This window comes from Yamadazyma tenuis, chromosome 4 (genome assembly GCF_029203305.1).
Source record: "Yamadazyma tenuis chromosome 4, complete sequence".
NCBI classification, from domain to species: domain Eukaryota; kingdom Fungi; phylum Ascomycota; class Pichiomycetes; order Serinales; family Debaryomycetaceae; genus Yamadazyma; species Yamadazyma tenuis.
In genome coordinates this window covers 1,115,179-1,133,012 of record NC_089464.1, presented here as the reverse complement: position 1 = coordinate 1,133,012, position 17,834 = coordinate 1,115,179, and the positions used below count along the sequence as shown (strand labels likewise).

General features: G+C 41.7%; 7 protein-coding genes and 1 non-coding gene across 8 annotated transcripts; 3 read left to right on the top strand and 5 right to left on the bottom strand. All coding sequences in view use genetic code 12, as the record gives it.

Annotated features, from left to right (window-relative positions):
- Position 1: 1 nt before the first annotated feature.
- PSN45_003600 (uncharacterized protein) lies at positions 2 to 946 on the bottom strand (the record flags this gene model as incomplete). The annotated part of the gene is made up of 1 exon (XM_066158116.1): positions 2 to 946. One exon carries the CDS (start codon positions 944 to 946, stop codon positions 2 to 4), a length of 945 nt encoding a protein of 314 aa, XP_066014213.1.
- A 112-nt stretch (positions 947 to 1,058) lies between these two features.
- On the bottom strand, positions 1,059 to 1,964 carry PSN45_003599 (uncharacterized protein; the record flags this gene model as incomplete). The annotated part of the gene is made up of 1 exon (XM_006684139.2): positions 1,059 to 1,964. One exon carries the CDS (start codon positions 1,962 to 1,964, stop codon positions 1,059 to 1,061), a length of 906 nt encoding a protein of 301 aa, XP_006684202.2.
- Positions 1,965 to 2,194: 230 nt separating this feature from the next.
- On the top strand, positions 2,195 to 2,559 carry PSN45_003598 (uncharacterized protein; the record flags this gene model as incomplete). Its single annotated transcript, XM_006684140.2, has 2 exons — positions 2,195 to 2,267; positions 2,342 to 2,559. The coding sequence occupies 2 exons, from the start codon at positions 2,195 to 2,197 to the stop codon at positions 2,557 to 2,559; spliced, it is 291 nt and encodes a 96-aa protein (XP_006684203.1).
- Positions 2,560 to 9,165: 6,606 nt separating this feature from the next.
- PDE1 (3',5'-cyclic-nucleotide phosphodiesterase pde1) lies at positions 9,166 to 10,290 on the top strand (the record flags this gene model as incomplete). The annotated part of the gene is made up of 2 exons (XM_066158115.1): positions 9,166 to 10,177; positions 10,271 to 10,290. The coding sequence occupies 2 exons, from the start codon at positions 9,166 to 9,168 to the stop codon at positions 10,288 to 10,290; spliced, it is 1,032 nt and encodes a 343-aa protein (XP_066014212.1).
- Positions 10,291 to 10,359: 69 nt separating this feature from the next.
- RET2 (coatomer subunit delta) lies at positions 10,360 to 11,979 on the bottom strand (the record flags this gene model as incomplete). The annotated part of the gene is made up of 1 exon (XM_006684142.2): positions 10,360 to 11,979. One exon carries the CDS (start codon positions 11,977 to 11,979, stop codon positions 10,360 to 10,362), a length of 1,620 nt encoding a protein of 539 aa, XP_006684205.1.
- A 586-nt stretch (positions 11,980 to 12,565) lies between these two features.
- On the bottom strand, positions 12,566 to 12,638 carry PSN45_003595. The gene has a single exon. It is a non-coding gene; the product is annotated as a tRNA-Trp (tRNA).
- A 267-nt stretch (positions 12,639 to 12,905) lies between these two features.
- PSN45_003594 (uncharacterized protein) lies at positions 12,906 to 13,625 on the top strand (the record flags this gene model as incomplete). Its single annotated transcript, XM_006684143.2, has 1 exon — positions 12,906 to 13,625. One exon carries the CDS (start codon positions 12,906 to 12,908, stop codon positions 13,623 to 13,625), a length of 720 nt encoding a protein of 239 aa, XP_006684206.1.
- Positions 13,626 to 13,693: 68 nt separating this feature from the next.
- PSN45_003593 (uncharacterized protein) lies at positions 13,694 to 17,830 on the bottom strand (the record flags this gene model as incomplete). Its single annotated transcript, XM_066158114.1, has 2 exons — positions 13,694 to 13,895; positions 13,944 to 17,830. 2 exons carry the CDS (start codon positions 17,828 to 17,830, stop codon positions 13,694 to 13,696), a joined length of 4,089 nt encoding a protein of 1,362 aa, XP_066014211.1.
- Positions 17,831 to 17,834: the final 4 nt, after the last annotated feature.

The window sequence follows — 17,834 nt, the reverse complement described above, 5'->3', positions numbered from 1 at the left end:
ATCACTTGAACAAGTCGCCCATCAAGTTGGCAAACATGTTTTGGTTGGCAGCCGGGTTTCCGAGCTTCAAGTTGAAGTAAAACCTACCCAAATACTCCACCGGACCCACGAGTTGATAGTGGGTCAAGTCGGCTTTGTACAAGTCAAAGAGCTTGAGGAACTTGTGCCCGGCGTCCTGCTTGCAAAGGGTGATCACCAACAACTGGACAAAGTTTATCACCGATTTCTGGGGATAGTAGTAGACTGTGTGGTGGTCTTGGGTCAATGTTTCATAATTAGGAGAGTCCTTTATCAATTTAGCCATGAATTTACTTAAACACTCTTTGGCAAACTCGATGTTCTTCAAATAGGCGTAGTTGACCACGGCTCGGGTAATGAATATTCCTTCATCCTCATCGCTGCTCTTGGCCCACTGGTATAAGAAGTCTGTGTAGGTGTTCAACGAGCTGGAGTTTCCCAAAATCGAGTGGAACTCTCCCACGCTAAAGATCTTTCTCTTTTCCACATCGTCGGCCTTGGACTCGCCGAGGCTATTCAAGAACTTGGTGCCAAACAAGTTATGCAAATCGTGGTCTCCAAACTTATTAGATTCGTTCTTGGACCATTCCACCGCCCGTTTGGATAAATCTGCCAACCCCGGATCAGAACTGGGAATGTAACTTATCACCTCGATAATCTTGTCCTTAGCGTCTTTGTCATCAATGGTCTTGCTGCTCTCATGGTATACTTCGAGTAAATACACAATCAAATCGCATGCACTGGTATACTCTTTGTTCTTTGCCAAAATGACCGAACCTTGGTATAAAAGATTGATGGCTTCGTCGTACTGCTTGGCCTTGATGTATCGATTGGCGATGGTTCTCAAGGTCTGGTGGGCCTCGTAGAAGCTGCCGCTGTCGATTTTGGCTTGGAACCGTTGTATGGTTCGGGAAAGCTTGTCACTCATGGTGTTGATTCTGGAAAGTGCGAATAATTAATGAGAGTAATAGAGGTCTTGAAACCTGAGCTGGGCATTGGATTTTAAGTATGGAATGCTCTAAAGTACAATGTTCGTCTATCTAACACCATGAATCGTCGCTGTCATCAATTTCCAATGCTCTTTTAAACTGACGAAGCCTCTGGACGTTTGCTACATTGAGCTGCCACACAGCAGGACGAAGGTTATTGGTTCCACAAACATCTATGCAGATTTGCAAGGTCAAAAAGCTCACTAGAACTACCACCGTGTTGAATTGTGTCACCTGCTGGTGACGAGCCACCCATCTTTGTAACTGTACCTGTGAACAGTCGTCAACCACCAACATCTTAAGCCGGGGAAGCAGCAATGATCCGATGACGACAAATACATCAAGATTCTTCGACTCGATGAACTGGAGCGACAGGGAAGACGAATATATAGCTTGTGTCCAAATTTCAAGAAGAATGGCGAAAAAAATAGGAGCACTTTCGTTTGGCAAAAACACATGTTGACGGCGGACTATGAATGATTTCGAGGTGATGCTGAGCTTTTTGAGGTGGCAGGTTGTGGATGGTTTTAATATATGTAGCAAGTTCCTAAGGTTTCTGATGTTCCAACTTCTTCGATTGGGTACCAAGCCCACATTCAACAGATGAAGCTGGGGTGGAGGAGTATTGAACAACTCCAAGAACCACCAGTCGTCAGCAACAAGACTAAGGATCCGGAGGTTCTTCAAGGGTTGAAGGCGGGAGTAGTTGAATTTTTTGTATGCTGTGTAGGACCGACGGTTTGTAATGTGAAGTTGCAAACACGTCAAATTTGCAGTCAACGTAGCACTGGACAAGTTGAAGTTAAAATTGACAATCAAGGGTATGAACCGGTAGAAACAAGCCAAGTAGATACCATAAAGTTCCTTACAAGTGTACTGGATGTGGACATCTTTGAATGGAATCAAGTAAGAGAATATGCGTACTTTCACTTCTGTGGGCAATTGGGTGAGTCCCATTTTGCAGCAATTTGAAACCACGAGTGGGAGACTGGATTTATACCGGGGAAACACGGCAGCAGCTAAGCTCTTGAGTCTGTGTCCCATCAAGACAGTATTGTTTTGGTGAAGGGACTTTGGTGGAAGTTGCCCAACGATTGGAGTTTATCTCTCGTCACTTGGGGTGGTACAAAAGCGTCCTAATTCGCACCCCGGAGGAAAATGAGTTTTTTCTGACTGGACAATATACCATGAGAGGCACTCAATCATTATTAAAGCACATTCCGTTGATCAAGTTTGTGGGAGGACCCCACAAGCATGCAAGTACGTACATATAGACAAACCTATCACCTCGGTTCCATTGAAACTCGCGTTCAAGTCACTAACACCATGTCTAGAATCAGTTGCCGGGATTCACCCGATGGCTCCTGATGGATTAAAACCAAGTTCTTCTAGTGGCACCACCTCGTCACCATTTTCCAACCCAAACCCACTAGAGCCAAAGGATGGTGAATACTTTTCCAGATCACAGTTGCCCTTGAGATTTAGATACAAGGTTCCTAAGGAAGATGAAGCTGCTAACATTGTGAGCGGAGGAGCCGAGATTGTGTTTTAGTGATAAAATATACATAGAATCTATGACTATTTATTGTCCCCTGTAGAATGTGTATATGTACACGTTGTGTTTGTGGTGGATATCTGTCTATGTCCGGAGGGAGTGGAAAGGGAAACGGGCTCCACACGACCCGGATTGTCGCAAACCTCGCACTGACAAGTTGATAATCGCCACTCTACAAACACCACCATGAATCACGATCCATACCAGTGGGGAAGACCCAGTGACCAAACGTATGGTCAATATAACCACGCCATTGCCAATGCTAAGAACGCACCGGCCGAGCATGACCTGTTCCCCAAAATGAACACGCAGAATCCCATCATCACCAGTACCTCCGTGTTGGGCATCAAGTACAAAGATGGCATTGTCATGGCTGCAGACAACTTGGGCTCGTACGGGTCGCTTTTGAGATTCAACAATATCGAAAGATTGATCAAGGTGGGCAAGGAAACCGTGGTTGGTGTTTCGGGGGACATATCTGATTTTCAGCAGTTACAAAGAATATTGGATGAATTGGAGACTGAACAAGAAGTCTACGACAACTTTGGAGACAATAACTTGAGGGCTCCTCATGTGCATGAGTTCTTGAGTAGGGTGTTGTACAACAGAAGGTCCAAGATGAATCCCTTGTGGAATTCGGTGATAGTCGCAGGATTCAATGATGATAGAAGCCCATTTTTGAAGTACATTGATATGTTGGGAGTAACCTATGGAGCCTCGACGTTGGCCACCGGATTTGGCTCGTATTTGGCGGTTCCATTGTTGAGAAAGGTGATTCCAGAAGATAAGGATTATGTCAATGTGTCTGAAGAAGAGGCAAAGAAAGTCATCATGGACAGTATGAGAGTGTTGTTTTACCGAGATGCCAGGTCAGCTGAGACGTTCACTTTGGTAACTTTGAACTCTGAAGGCGTTAAGTATGACAAACAGGTCCAAGTGAGTAACCAGAGCTGGGAATTTGCTAAAGACATCACTGGATATGGAAGTAAGCAATTGTAGTGTTAAGCGCTTTTGCATTTACAGTTGGAATAATATACATCAATACCTACGAAACCGTCTCATGTCAATATCCACATGAACACCGACCCAAGGGCCAATCCGAAAGCATTGGCCTTTTGGGATCCTTCCCCTTTAAACAGGGAAGTGGAGATTAGGTGAGCAGTCGAAACAGTCTCACCGTTTGAGGGTTTGGAATCCGCGGTGTTCGCAGTTAATACAGCCGCTCCTTGTGGAATGATAGTGGACGTGATAACATTTGTGACAGTAGAAGTGCCAACATTTGTGGCCTCTCCGTTAGAGCTCTGTGGGGTATTATTTTGAGCTGCTTTGGTTCCTGTACCAGCTTTGGTTTCTGTACCAACTTCTATAGTGGCACTCGCACCTTTCCCTGGCTTGTAAATCACTATCGTTTCTTCACCATTTGAACAGGTTTTGGCGGCAGTGGAGGTGATGGTGGAAGTCCAAAGAATAGTGATAGTGGCACTTGGCAGTTGGGAGGACGCAGCAACATCAGTTGAAGTGCTACAAGAAACTGTAAGAGTATCAGTGACAAGTGCGGTGGTGTGCTCAGTGTCAATCACTTCGCTAGAACCAGCTGGGGGCACAGGTATAAACGAGTCAACGAAAGAGACCGTTCCTGATACAAAACCGGTAGTTGATTCAGAAGTCGATACAGAGGCTGACTCGACCGACTCGACTGACTGACTGGACAGTTCCGGAAGAGAGGTACCTGTGACGCTGCTAGATCTTTCACTCAAAGTGTGTGAACTGCTTTGGGAAGATTTTAAAGTACTGGATATTTGAGAACTGGATGCTTCAGATGAGCTAGATACTTGAGAAGAACTAGATACTTCCGATGAACTAGATACTTCAGAAGAACTCGATGCCTCAGATGAACTGGATGCCTCAGATGAACTGGATGCTTCAGATGAACTAGATACTTCAGAAGAACTAGATACTTCAGAAGAACTCGAAGACTCCGAACTTGACACAGAACTCGATTCGGCTCTCAGTTCACTAGATGCCTCAGATGAACTAGATACTTCAGAAGAACTAGATGCCTCAGAAGAACTAGATGCCTCAGAAGAAATAGATGCCTCAGAAGAACTCGAAGACTCCGAACTTGACACAGAACTCGATTCGGAACTCAGTTGACTAGATGCCTCAGATGAACTAGATACTTCAGAAGAACTAGATGCCTCAGAAGAACTAGATGCCTCAGAAGAACTAGATGCCTCAGAAGAAATAGATGCCTCAGAAGAACTCGAAGACTCCGAACTTGACACAGAACTCGATTCGGAACTCAGTTGACTAGATGCCTCAGATGAACTAGATACTTCAGAAGAACTCGAAGACTCCAAACTTGACACAGAACTCGATTCGGAACTCAGTTCACTAGATGCCTCAGATGAACTAGATACTTCAGAAGAACTGGATGCTTCAGATGAACTAGATGCTTCAGATGAACTAGATGCTTCAGATGAACTAGATGCCTCAGAAGAACTCGAAGATTCCGAACTTGACACAGAACTCGATTCGGAACTCAGTTCACTAGATGCCTCAGATGAACTAGATACTTCAGAAGAACTAGATGCCTCAGAAGAACTAGATGCCTCAGAAGAACTCGAAGACTCCGAACTTGATGCAGAACTCGATTCGGAACTCAGTTCACTAGAACTAGATGCCTCCGATGAACTCGAAGATGCGGTACTCGACTCAGAACTCAGTTCACTGGAACTGGTTGGAAAAGGAGTCTCGATAACAATAGTTGTGGGATCAGTTGTCTCGTCAGGAGCCTCGGTCAATGTAGTAGTAAACGCTCCGGACCACCCAGTGGTAGAAGTAACTAAACAAGGCTCATTATAATACCATGGAATGTTAGATCCGACTAAAATAGCTCCACTAGGCGTCACCAAATAGGGGTAGATACCACCGGGACCTCCTTGATTATAGAATATCATTTTGATTGGATAGTATTCTCCTGCTGTCAAGGACACCTGATAGCCCGTGAATCCATTGGAAAATACTGACTCTAAAATAGCCTGACCATTTGACAACGCAATCGGGGCCCCGTTACAGCAGTTACAGCAGCTGGTAGCAATACCTTCACCTATTCCAAAGGACACGGCATTATCCACCTCAAAATAAAACGTATAAGTACCGGTTTGGGGGGCTAGAAAGAACCCAGTGTACCTCAATCCAATAGGATTCATATTGGTTACTACCCCGTAGAGCGTAATATAGTATGGCTCCGTAGTGGCCCAATAATAAAAGTATATGTCGGTGACTCCAGTCCAAGTATACAGTGAAGCCTTGGTATTGAGAGTCTCCATATAAGTATCTGGATCTTGATCGGAAACTACATCCAAAAGTTCCACTTTGAGACCAGCGTGGACGTTTTCTGGCTCACAAGAGTCAAGACCCTTGACCAAGGGCACCATACTTACCAATAAAAAAGCACATAATCCTTTGGAGAACCACATTTAGTGGAGTTATCCAGTAGGAGATATCTGATCTTTTAAAAGACATTGTGGGTCCTCAGGCGTATGTGGATTACAGCTGGTTTGAGACGGTTACAAAATATCGGAAATTAGCTTATGAATTACGAGATTAAGCAGATGGTTATTTTGTTTAAATAAAAACACTAATCATTGCCGCCTTTGCCAAACACTGGGTGAAATCTGGGGTTTCCACCGCCGCCTCGAGTTTGGGGTTTTTAGGTGCCTGATACATTTCTGGACACAAACACATTTAGTGGGTTATGGACAAGAAAGATATCGATGCTACCACCGGTGACAACTCGTTAGATATATGATACTATCATTTCTGCGTTGGTGGGGCAATATTTTTTATGATTATTTTCCTGTCGCCCCAATCATCGATCACCGTTGCTTGACAAGGCCCTAAGAAACCCAGAAAATTTTCATGATGTAAATGCTGCTAACGTTCGAAGTAAAGGCGTTGAGGCCTACAAGTCAACTACTGGATATTTGGGCAGAAACCTTTGGGTCGACCTGGGGTCCACTTGCCAATGCCTTTTATCATCTTCGCCAATACGAGAAAAATAATACCAGTCATTGGTGCAATAAGGGTCAAAGCATCTAACCTCCCCACAACCGGAAAAAATCTTAAAAATAATTAGTTATTGGATTCTTCTAACCCTAGAGAAATCATACGAGGTTCGACTGTCGAGGGTTCTGCCAAACTTTTATTTAGCTGAACTGAGGAGATTACTCCGGTAAACCTGTCTACAAAATAGGCTTGAACCGTTCTCAAGTTAGGGTGCGGCCTACATACTTTTAAGGATCGCTAAGGACGATTATAAAGTATCGTTTATAAGTACAAAAAATATTTTATTCAAAAGTGTACGGCTCCTGAAGCTTTGTGGCCCGGGTGTATGGAGCTCCGACCAGAGCCACAAGGAAGGTCCGAGTCCTGGTAAATCCCGCCGCAGAAGACTGTCATCTGCGACTAAGCTCCAGGGCGCAAATTTAGTGTGTTTGAAAACCTACTGGGGCACCCACTCGCAGCACAGAACAATATATATTATAATGGAACTGTTGCCTTAGTTTTCCGGGGACAATAGTTTCGGGCTGCAACTTTAATTGGGGCTAATTCTCGGAGTCATCAATCGTATGATGGTATGTAGCACCAACCGCGCAAGTTTCTGTTGGGAGATGCCCAACCAAGTCGCCACAGATGAATTATCATTGATGGTGAAAACCTACAGTACAATAAGCTTTTGGTGAATATCTTCGATCGATCATGAAGAATCTACCCCTTATATTGTGGCTAAAATTAAGGGTCCGATTCTTTATGGTTTTGAAATGGCAGTTATTAGAGCAACCTTAATGGGAGTCGCCTCCTCAGCTGATATTTTCACCAGCGGCTGCCACCAATTTTTCTGTTGGGCTCAGCGGTTTCTGGAAGAATGCTGCACCTCCATAATCTGGATATCGTAACCAACTCATAATTAATAGCGCATAGCAAAGAACTCAATAACGTAACTTGAAATATTCATTAACTCCAGATGTTGAAATAAATATCACATATGGGGTCTTAATTTTACCGTATCTGTAATTCAATAAAGTCTTACTGAGCGCCTCTAATTTTTCAAAATCAAAAAACTCAAATATTGGCTTCCCTATCCAAATTTGACGCTCTCTACTAAAAAAATGTCGTATAGTGCTAGAACTCAATTTCTCGACCTAGATACAGCGATACCACAAGGCTATCTTTCTTATATTACACCTACATTTTCATTCTCTGCGCTCTTGGGTTTTATATCGCATCAAGGGGTAAAAATAAAATCGCTGGATAATCATTTAACCTATGACAGAAGCGACAAGAGAGTATCAATTTGTGTATGATGATAGGGAAAGTAATATGGTGGATGAAGCAGGGAATCTAATCAGCGATCAAGGCGAAATAAGAGAGACTTTTTCATTGTGGATTAAAGGGCCTGCAAATTCTGCACCACTTAATGTATAGGTCTTTTTAGTTTATAATACACCATACTTCTATATAGAGAATTACGCAATTATGAAGTCTTGAACTCATAAACCTACTTCACTATATTAAGAATCTGTGGATATGTCATTATCTTATTCTGCCTGCGATATTGAAACTTGAAGAGCGATATTGAAAACCACCCACAGGTGACATTCTGATAACGAAGGTGCGGTCTTCATCAAGAAAAACACTGTACACAGATTCACATAGACGACGAGGTTGTTCTATGCATGAGAAGATCTAAACAATTTCCCCTAATCCGTATCTGCAAAAAACTCTGCTACCTCGACGTACTGGATCAGCCCATTTCTATTCGCGGATTAGCTTGAAGTCATCTGCATTTACGCATAGTTCACTTGCACGACAGAACCAAAATAGAACAATTTTAAACACCAGTTTCATGCATTATTCCACCAACTAGCAACTGTACCCAAAAACCTGAAATGACGATCCCCCAAATCGATTCAATTTATATGTGTCAATAGTATTGTTTGATGCATATTTTTTTTTTCTGGAATTATCCCGAATTCTTGAAACCCTCGCAAAGCAGGGAGCGTGAGACTTGGATTTCGATTATTTTTAGCTCCCCATTTTTGCTTTTTGAACTATTACTAATAGCAGGTCTTTTTGAAAGTGTGGTTGGTCGAACCTTAAATCTGCAGGGAGCTTCCATTTTGCGCTCTACACACAAAGTGAGATCTGCATCGGGGCAGTTTTCTTCTATATATACTCTGGTAGTTGGTTATATATCTGACCCTTCACTCCAGTATCAATTTATTTTTTCATCTACTAGGGTTCTTTTTCCCTTTTTCTTGGTTCTTTATTCGAAGTGGACCTCGCCTTTCCCCTGCATAATTGAACGTAGCTGTTTCGACTTGTGATCCATAAATCCCAGATTTTTTTATCCATCCAGTCCATTTCCTTTTAATTCTTTATCCGGGTGCTTTGTCTTATATATATTGAAAATCCTTCCATTCCCAACGGATCCCTATAATTCCTCCTCCATCCTCGCCTTATTGATTTCCCCCAGTTAATTTCCTTGGTTAAACTCCTTTGTTTAATCTCATCCTCTCTCGTGAATTCCTATTTCATATGGCCTTTGAACTCACTTTTTTGGGAAGCTCTGGTGGGCCCATAGAAGGCTCCAACTGCTGCATCCTCATAAAACCACTGCATATATCATACCAGGATATCGTGGAGAGAAACCTCCAAAATGAAGTTTTGTGTGTGGACGCCGGAGCTGGCCTCGCAAAATTAAGCGAAGTTATTTTCAATGAGACCCACGACCTACCATCCTGTAACTTATTGAATCTTTACAACGACTCACTCAGCGTCGACGAATACTTCAAGACAAGCACCTCCAAGCCGTTTGCGGTGTTCAAGGGCAAGTCTCCCTTCCTGGCGGCTGTGGATGTGTTCAAGAATATCAAGAGTTACTTAATTTCCCATCCGCATCTCGACCATATCTATGCGTTGGTATTGAACTCACCGAACTTCACCGAGGCGAACCCGAAAGAGGTGTACGGAAGCTGTGATACCGTTCACGCCTTGAACTCTCATATCTTCAACGGGATAATTTGGCCCAACATGCAAGAATTTGAAATTGTCAACTTAAACACAGTTGGCTTCGAGTCACCCTTTGACGTCAGCAGCTATTCAGTTAAGATGTTCAAATTAAGTCATGGAAAGTTGCAAAGGGGCCACCGAAATTCCTCCATTTCCATAAACGAAAATTTTAAGGGAATCTATCAAGAATCTAAATCGGTTACCTATGTGTCGTCTGCTTTCCTCATAAGCTATAAGACCATCAATTCGAGGGTTTTGGTATTTGGAGATTTCGAGAGCGACCATATCTCCAACCAGAATTTCAATGAAGTCATCTGGAAGGAAATTGTCCCTATGGTGCTAGATAAATCCCTCAGTGCCATAGTCCTTGAGTGTTCCAATTGTAATTGTGTGGAAACTCTGTTGTATGGGCATTTAAACCCTATACATCTCATGAGGGAATTGTACAAGTTGAATGGTTTTTGTGTGAATGCTTCCGGCACAGAAAATCCGTTGAAAGATATGCACGTCATAATCAATCATGTTAAAGAGACTGACGGTACATTTGATCCTAGAGCCACCATTTTGAGAAACTTGGAGAAACTTAATCTCGATTATAACTTAGGCATCAACTTTTCAATTGCATTATCAGGTGTGTCGATCATTGTATAGATATAGGTTTATAACAGATGGTAAAATCTTCTACTTCGATTTGATTCTTTTTTGTACATTTTGTTTGATCTAAACGATTTGGTAGGACTCAGTGGCTAAGTTTTCACGCAAGTCAAATGGTAACGATTCCTCATCTTCATTCTGGCTGGCAACAATGTCCAACACTTGGACTTTACCGAAACTGTTATCACTATCAGTAATCTCTTCGAATTCAACTGTGAATTGCAAGTCCATTGGGAATAACGCATCTTCATCGGGGGTATCCACGGTGAATTCAAAAGAACCTTGTGGGTCATCGGTGGATATGGAACCAATATTAAACACGGTTCCAATGTCCTCAATATTGTAACTAATTTGACTGTTTTCTTCCTTTAAGTGAATATCTCCTTGAACTGGCAAGATTATCTTGATATCATCGATTGAGCTGTTGGTTGTATTATTTTCCAAGAATTCAGAAGTCAATTCATATTCAATGGTCACATCAGTACTGTCACCATTGGGGTTACACCAAATAGTAATTAATATTGGCAAGAATTTGGATTCATCGCTCTTTCCAGCACATCTCCATCTCAAAACACCCAAACTCTGGTCATTTGAAGGGAATGGCTTAGTCTTATCCTTCAATCCAATTACATGCTGTTGCTGGAACAAATTACGATCAACGTTTGGATGAGTCTTGTATTGTATTTCACTGGATTTCTCGGTGGTTTTCAACAAAATCTTACAATAACTCAAATCCTCATTGTTGATTCTCAATTGCAAGTCACCCTTGACTTCAGTCGACAAAATCGAACCATCTCTCTGTAATTGAGCATTAAACTTCTCATTGATGGTAACTAATATACCATTGTTTGGGACTTTTGGTGCACTGTTAACCACGGGGGTTGGAGTCATTGAAACTGATCTGGAGTTTGGTAAAACAGCTGTGTTAGTAGCTGGGTTGAACAACAAAGGTTGAGAGGCTTCTGATCTACCAGCAGGTTTCTTACCCAATTGTAAACCTCCGGATCTAGAAGTCAAAGGTTTGTTCAAATAACCACCCAGTGAAGGAGACTCGATCGAGTTGTCAACTATAGCAGGAGGCTGGTAGCTTGGTTGGTTGTGGTTATTTAGAGCAGCAGCTTCATCAAACCCGTAAGGTCTGTTAAACTGGTTTTCCAAGTTCTTCTTGGCCAATTCCTTTCTTTGGATTTCCTTTGCTCTTCTTTTTCTTTCTTCATTGGCTTCCATTTCTTTGTTTCTTTCAATGATTTCTTGAATCTTTTCTTCGTGGGAATCCATTTCCAAGAATGATTGTACCTGAGATAACGTCAAATTCTCCTTGTAACCATTATTGATAATCTCGTCGAACGAACTTAAAATCTCAAAAGCATTATCAAAGATTTCTCTTTCATCTATGGTTCTCAATAAGTTGCTGATGGTTGAGACAAACAAGTGCAACGTGTCGATATCCTGCAAGATATTCGAATGCTTGTTGGTCAACAAAACCACGTAAAGTTCTTCTAATGGTTGATAAACATATCTGATATTATCATCCTCAACGGCAGTGTGTTGAGAAGAAGAATTGGAAATCAAACTGGGGAAGCTCGATAACAAGCTGGTGATCTTATCCTTGTTTATATCCCTGAATTGTCTGGATAAAAGGGCTTTTCCGCCTCTTGTACATATTGATGCGGCTAAGACGACCATTTGTAGGCTGATTAGTGTGTTTTTTTGAGTTCACATTTTCTCGATCCATGAAGTTTTCGTGTCAACAAATTTTTCGGTGCGTACACGCGTAGAGGGAAACCTGGCGTTCGACATGTGGTGAAATGGGCGTTTGAGGAACATTGGTGGTTTGAGGAATGGGAAGACTCATATGGATGTGGAGTTTTGTGTGGGTTTATTTTGGTAATTTTTCTGGGTCATTTAGGTGATATTTGGAGGTAGTTAAATTATTGGCATAGAAATGTTCATGATTCAGATATGAGTATCGTGCTTCTGAATATATAGATGTGCGTAAGTAGTTATGTTTATGTGGACGGTGGGTTTATAGGAATTTGTGTGGTCAATTCTGAATACTTCCCAGAAATACCTATGAATATTAGATTGGATTTGTGATTTTTACTATTCGCAGCCACAAAAGAAAACATACCAACAAGCAAAGTTACACCTATATTGAAAACAATGTCATGAAAAAAAGAAATACACAAGAAATAAACTTGTATCCTGAGTAGTTCCTACATCTCTAGCTTCATCCTATTTCTTTTGTTAATTAAGCAAAAATAATAAGGTGTGGCACGGACAGGACTTGAACCTGCAACCCTTGGTGTTGGAAACCAAAGCTCTGCCAATTGAGCCACCGCACCATCCTTAAGTACGTGTTCGTGCACAAAAGTAACCTAAACCAGGAAGAAAAATATCTTGACCGGTAATATTTAATTGGCATCTATTACAAACAAAAGAGAGGTGGGGTGAAGACACTTCAATAGATGCCCATAAAACCATTAAAAAACATACAAAGGTCAGTTAAAACCATCAATTCATCAACTATGCATATAGGGGGCAAATACAGTTGCAGCCGATTATTTTGGTGCGAAGGAGAATTTTAAATCCGAGGTATTCAAGCAGATATCATGAATAATTTCTGGAAGATTGTGTTGGCAGTCTTGACGTTGACAAGTTACAAGACAATACCCTTTGCGTATCTATTCAAGTTCTACTACGCCTATACACGCTACGTTACAAGCAAAAGGTGGAAGTATTTGAAAATCGGAGGAAAAAACACCTTTGATATCACTATCGAGAAGAAAGGACCATTGGCTGTGTTTGAGCCAAACGTGTACTCGAGTTATGTGTCACCTTTAGAGTATGATATGTTTCTCCACAAGTCGAACTCAACTTACTTTGCTGACATGGACTTTGCCCGGATGAAATTGCTTTGCCAAAATATGCAAAAAGGCTTCTTCACGTACATGTTCAACGAGTACAACGATTTCAAGAAGGCTTCAGTGTTCAATTATCCTTTTGTACCAGTGGCTAGAGTCGAGTGTACTTTCAAGAAGGAATTGAAGCTATTCGAGAAGTTTGACGTTGTTTCAAGAGTTGGTGCTTGGGATGATAAATGGTTGTATGTTATTTCCAAGTTTGTTAAAACGAGCGATAACAGAACCGTTGCCATTGGTGTTACGAGATATGTCTTTAAGCTCGGAAGAATCACCATCCCTCCTAAAGAATTCATCAAGAGAAGCGAATTGTTGACGAGTGAAGCCGAAGCTGCCAACGAGAAATACTTGGAAAAGTTCAAGCATTTTGCTTCAACCGATGACTTCGAACAACTCTGTGACTCCTTTTAGACCCATAGACCTTTATAGAAACTTTACAAATATGATATTTATTATTTTTATCTATCAGTCAAATGGTGTTAATGATGCCTTTGTAAATCGATTTCATGGAACAATTCTTCCGGATTCACCGCATCCATCATCTCTTTTTCTCCGATTCTTTCGGTTGTTTCATTTTCTTTGTTCTTTCTGAACAATGCTAAGTATGGAATAATGTACAATAAACTCAAAAAGGTGGTACTTCCCAATGCACATGCCAATGATATACCAACGACTTTTCCGCTGGATAACTTCAGTGACTTGTTTTCTATGTCTGCCAGGGATAAGTACCTAAATTGGTCTTTGACCAAGATAGAGTTTACACTTCCTAATTGGGTACCTGTTAACGTAGTATATGCCAAAGGAGTCCAAATCTTCCCATCGTAGAATGCCACATTGACTAGACCGTATTCTTGTAATTTGAATTTACCTGCCACAGCCAAAATTTGATTTTTACTGAAGTAGGTCTGGTCATTGTCTGAGTTAGACTTCTTTAAGGTCAATAATTTCACGTCCGCGAGTCTTGTTTCATTGGAGAAGTCAATACCCTCGATATCTGACCATTCAGAGCCATTATACCCTTTGATGAACCCGTTACCAACGACAATGAATCTTCCCTTCAAATCGTCATCATAACTATCATCAGACATGATGAGCTTGGTGGGGACATCATCCGAAGATAAATTATTGAGACTGGAAGGTGCGGAGTCGAATTCATCTTTATCAAGGTTATAAACAGCAAATTTGCTGTCTTTGTTCTCCAAGCTCAAAGCTCCAGTGATTAAAACCTCATTGCTTTTGATAAACTTGATATCGGAAACGTAGTTCCCATCCAAATCACTATTTGGACTTTCCCATCTAGTGTTCTTTATGTCGTAGATACATAATCCTTGACAGTCTAATGATCCAGCACTATCAAAATTACCACCAACCAATAACTTTTTACCATTCTCGTAGTAGACAATGGCATTAACTTCCAAACCACCGGCGCTATTAGAGAGCTCAGCAGGCTGGAAACTAGTGAAGTTGTTGCTTTTGATGTCATAGATGATCACACCGCCCGATAACGAAAGGCCATTGACTGAGACAGAATTATTATAACCAATAAAAAGATATTCATCATTGGAATCAACGTATACCGTCTGAATGGTTGCATTAGAAGTCCATTCTATGTTGCCTTGTACCCCGGTAAACGAGTGATTATCCTTGGTTGACAAGAATCCAACGTCCACAATTGGTGTTTTGCTTGTGGTTTGGAAGTTTCCTCCAATCACACTCACCGAATCATTGATATAGTAAGAGACTGTGATGTTTCCACCATCAAGATCAATGTTGAAGGTGTCAAAAGATCCATTACTGACATCATCGTTACTGGTGAAATAGGCTTGGTTGGTGAAATAATTGTCCATAGGATTGAAAGATGAACCGGACACAATTTGCAGCCCATCAGATAAAGTGATCACTTCTGTGATGTTCAATTGCCTGTTTGGATTGGTGATCCATTCTTTGTTGGAATTGTCCCAGGTTCTTGTGTCCTCACTTGAAGAGAAAATGAAATATTCTGCTGACGGAAGCGTTATGAAAGTGAAAGTATCGAAAGTTTCATCAATGAAGTCATTACCAAAACTGTAGAAGTCTTCATTTGCATAAAGGACGAAATTATTCGCCTCATCGACAGATTTATTACCGTTGGACAAATCAAGGATTTCTACGCCGGAGTCATCTTGGTTGGTCATTTGGAATCTACCAATAAAAACTCTGGCACTTCCGTAAGATGACACTGTGGTTATTGAGTTGTTGAAGGTACCACCAAAAATAGTAGAGCTGTTAACATCAGCTCTTGTCACCAAGTCAACATAAACATCTTCAGAAGACAATAAGTAGTTGGTAGTATGATAGCCAGTATCAACGATATCAAAGTTCCCCCATTTCAGCCTTTTTTGAATATCTGCAACCGTGAAATTGGAAGTGGTGTTATACTTGCTAATCTTAAAGTTGATCAAATTGTCATTACTGAGAGTTAAATTCGACGAGTTTGAGCTGAAAGATCCTAAAACCAACAATGTACCATTGTCAGCATTGAACTGTTTCACAACTGTATCATTAGACAATTCTGAACTCAATACGTTGATGGTCGAATTTCCAACAAAAAGATTATCGGGGGAAATATCGTCATCAACAGTGTAGATCATATCTTCGTTGAAGGATGAAAAGTTAGCCAAGGAATACTCAAATAAACCATTGATCTTCAATTCCACCAAACCCGAGTAAGTGCCGTTCTTGGTTCTTGTATGGTTAGTAGAATTTGTGTTGTAGTAATCGTCCAACTCAACTATGTCAGCTCGAATTTTATCTATTACCATCCAAGGTTCTTGGGTCCCTTCAACAATGGCTTGGTCGAATTCAACTTCAATTCTGGTTTGCCCTTCGCTCAAAGTAGACCCTTCCAAATGACCGTAGAACAAGTAGTCAAACTTCTTGTAGTTATTGTTTTGGTAAATCAGTTTCCGAGCAAGCAATTCGTCCTCCGAGTCGTAGACAGTCACGTTAACGATTGATCTTAAATCACAAGAATCGTCCAGGATACATCCTGGAGTGATCATGATGATGGAATAGTCACCAGAGTAAGAAATGTTTGGGTACAAGGTGACCTTTCCATCACCCCCGGTAGAGACCTGGTAATCCATATTTACTAAGGAGGAGTCAATAGATGCAATGGAGTCGAAACTACCCGAGTTAATTTCGATTTTATTAGTTTTGTCTGGATCTTCATCACAATCAGGTTCGTTTAAGGTTTCGTTACCGTAAACAAAAATGGAGTTGGAGTACAATTCAAATCCAGCCACTGCTCCTTTGGAACCATGCCATGAGATTACAGTCAACCCGATTTGGTCAATCATGACATCATTTTCAAAGGCAAACTCCTGGAAGTTTTTGCCGTATGATAATGTCTTGGTTTGGGTGGAGGAATCATAATACATGGAAAACGTACCATCATCTTCACCAATGAATACATCATCGACATCCAAGTCGGCTATGTTATCCAAATTGTCTTGAGTAGCCTCTTTTAGCAGGGATAAAGCCGACAATGGGCACGAGGCATCACAGTAGGCGATTTCATTTGTGTCTGGATCCACATACGTCAAGTTCATTATCCCATTGTTTGGATACGAGTAGATCCTGAAGGTATCTATTGAATCTGCTCCATCGGGAATATACAATCTGACCTTTGTTGGAGTCAAACCTTGCATCTGTGAGGGCAAAGTTACCAACCATTGACCTCCCGAATTATCTTGAGGAGCCCATAACGAAGAGCCAGTGGACGGACAGATCAACGACGAAGGACTGGAACCATCTCCATTGACGTCGGTAAAAGTCCCATGCTTTAAGGAGATCTTCTGCTCAGCTGTGATTAATGAAGTGTTGGTAGAATTAGAATGCTTGGTTGAATTATTGAGGGCAGTGATATTATGGACCAAGAGATCAGGTATTCCCAAGGTATCAAAGTACCCCCCAAATATAATGGAACCATTATCATCACCACCATCGACCTTTGTGATGGCATTCACAGAAGAGTTTTTACCAAAGCCCTTGAATGGTAACTCTATTAGTTGTTTGGAGGTTGAGTTGTACACCACGGCTCCGTGCGAGTCATTATACTCGAAATCACCACCGAGGTAGATCAAGTCGCCGTCTATGTAGGTGGTTTCAACCGTCCCATTGAGCGACGGCAAGCTGTTATTGGAATCTCTCTTTCTCCTAGCAGCCGATGCGCTGGAAAATAAGTTGGTGAGGTCGTTACTCGTTAGGTTATAAATTATGGGAGGTTGACACGCCTGCTGGTTGAAAGAATCAAAGTCCCCGTTGATTAAGATGGTGTCGTCAGAAAGTTGTTGGATACTTGAGATGGAGCCGCTGACTTCGGCAAAGATTTTGGTGGTGTTATCTTTTCGTATGAAAAGCTTGTTGGGATCTGTGGACGTATCGGTGGAGGCCTCCCACGTAAGGGAGCCAGTGGCGTTGGCCAGCGAGTAGTACAGAATGGAGTTGAAGCCTCCCAAGAGGCCTAATTTCCCACCTAGTTCACCGTAGTCAAGCAGTGGATGTGATATGGAGGAGGATGAGTCCGCTCTGGCACCTCGAAGGAGTAGCAACAACGGCACGAGGAGTTTATACATTGCA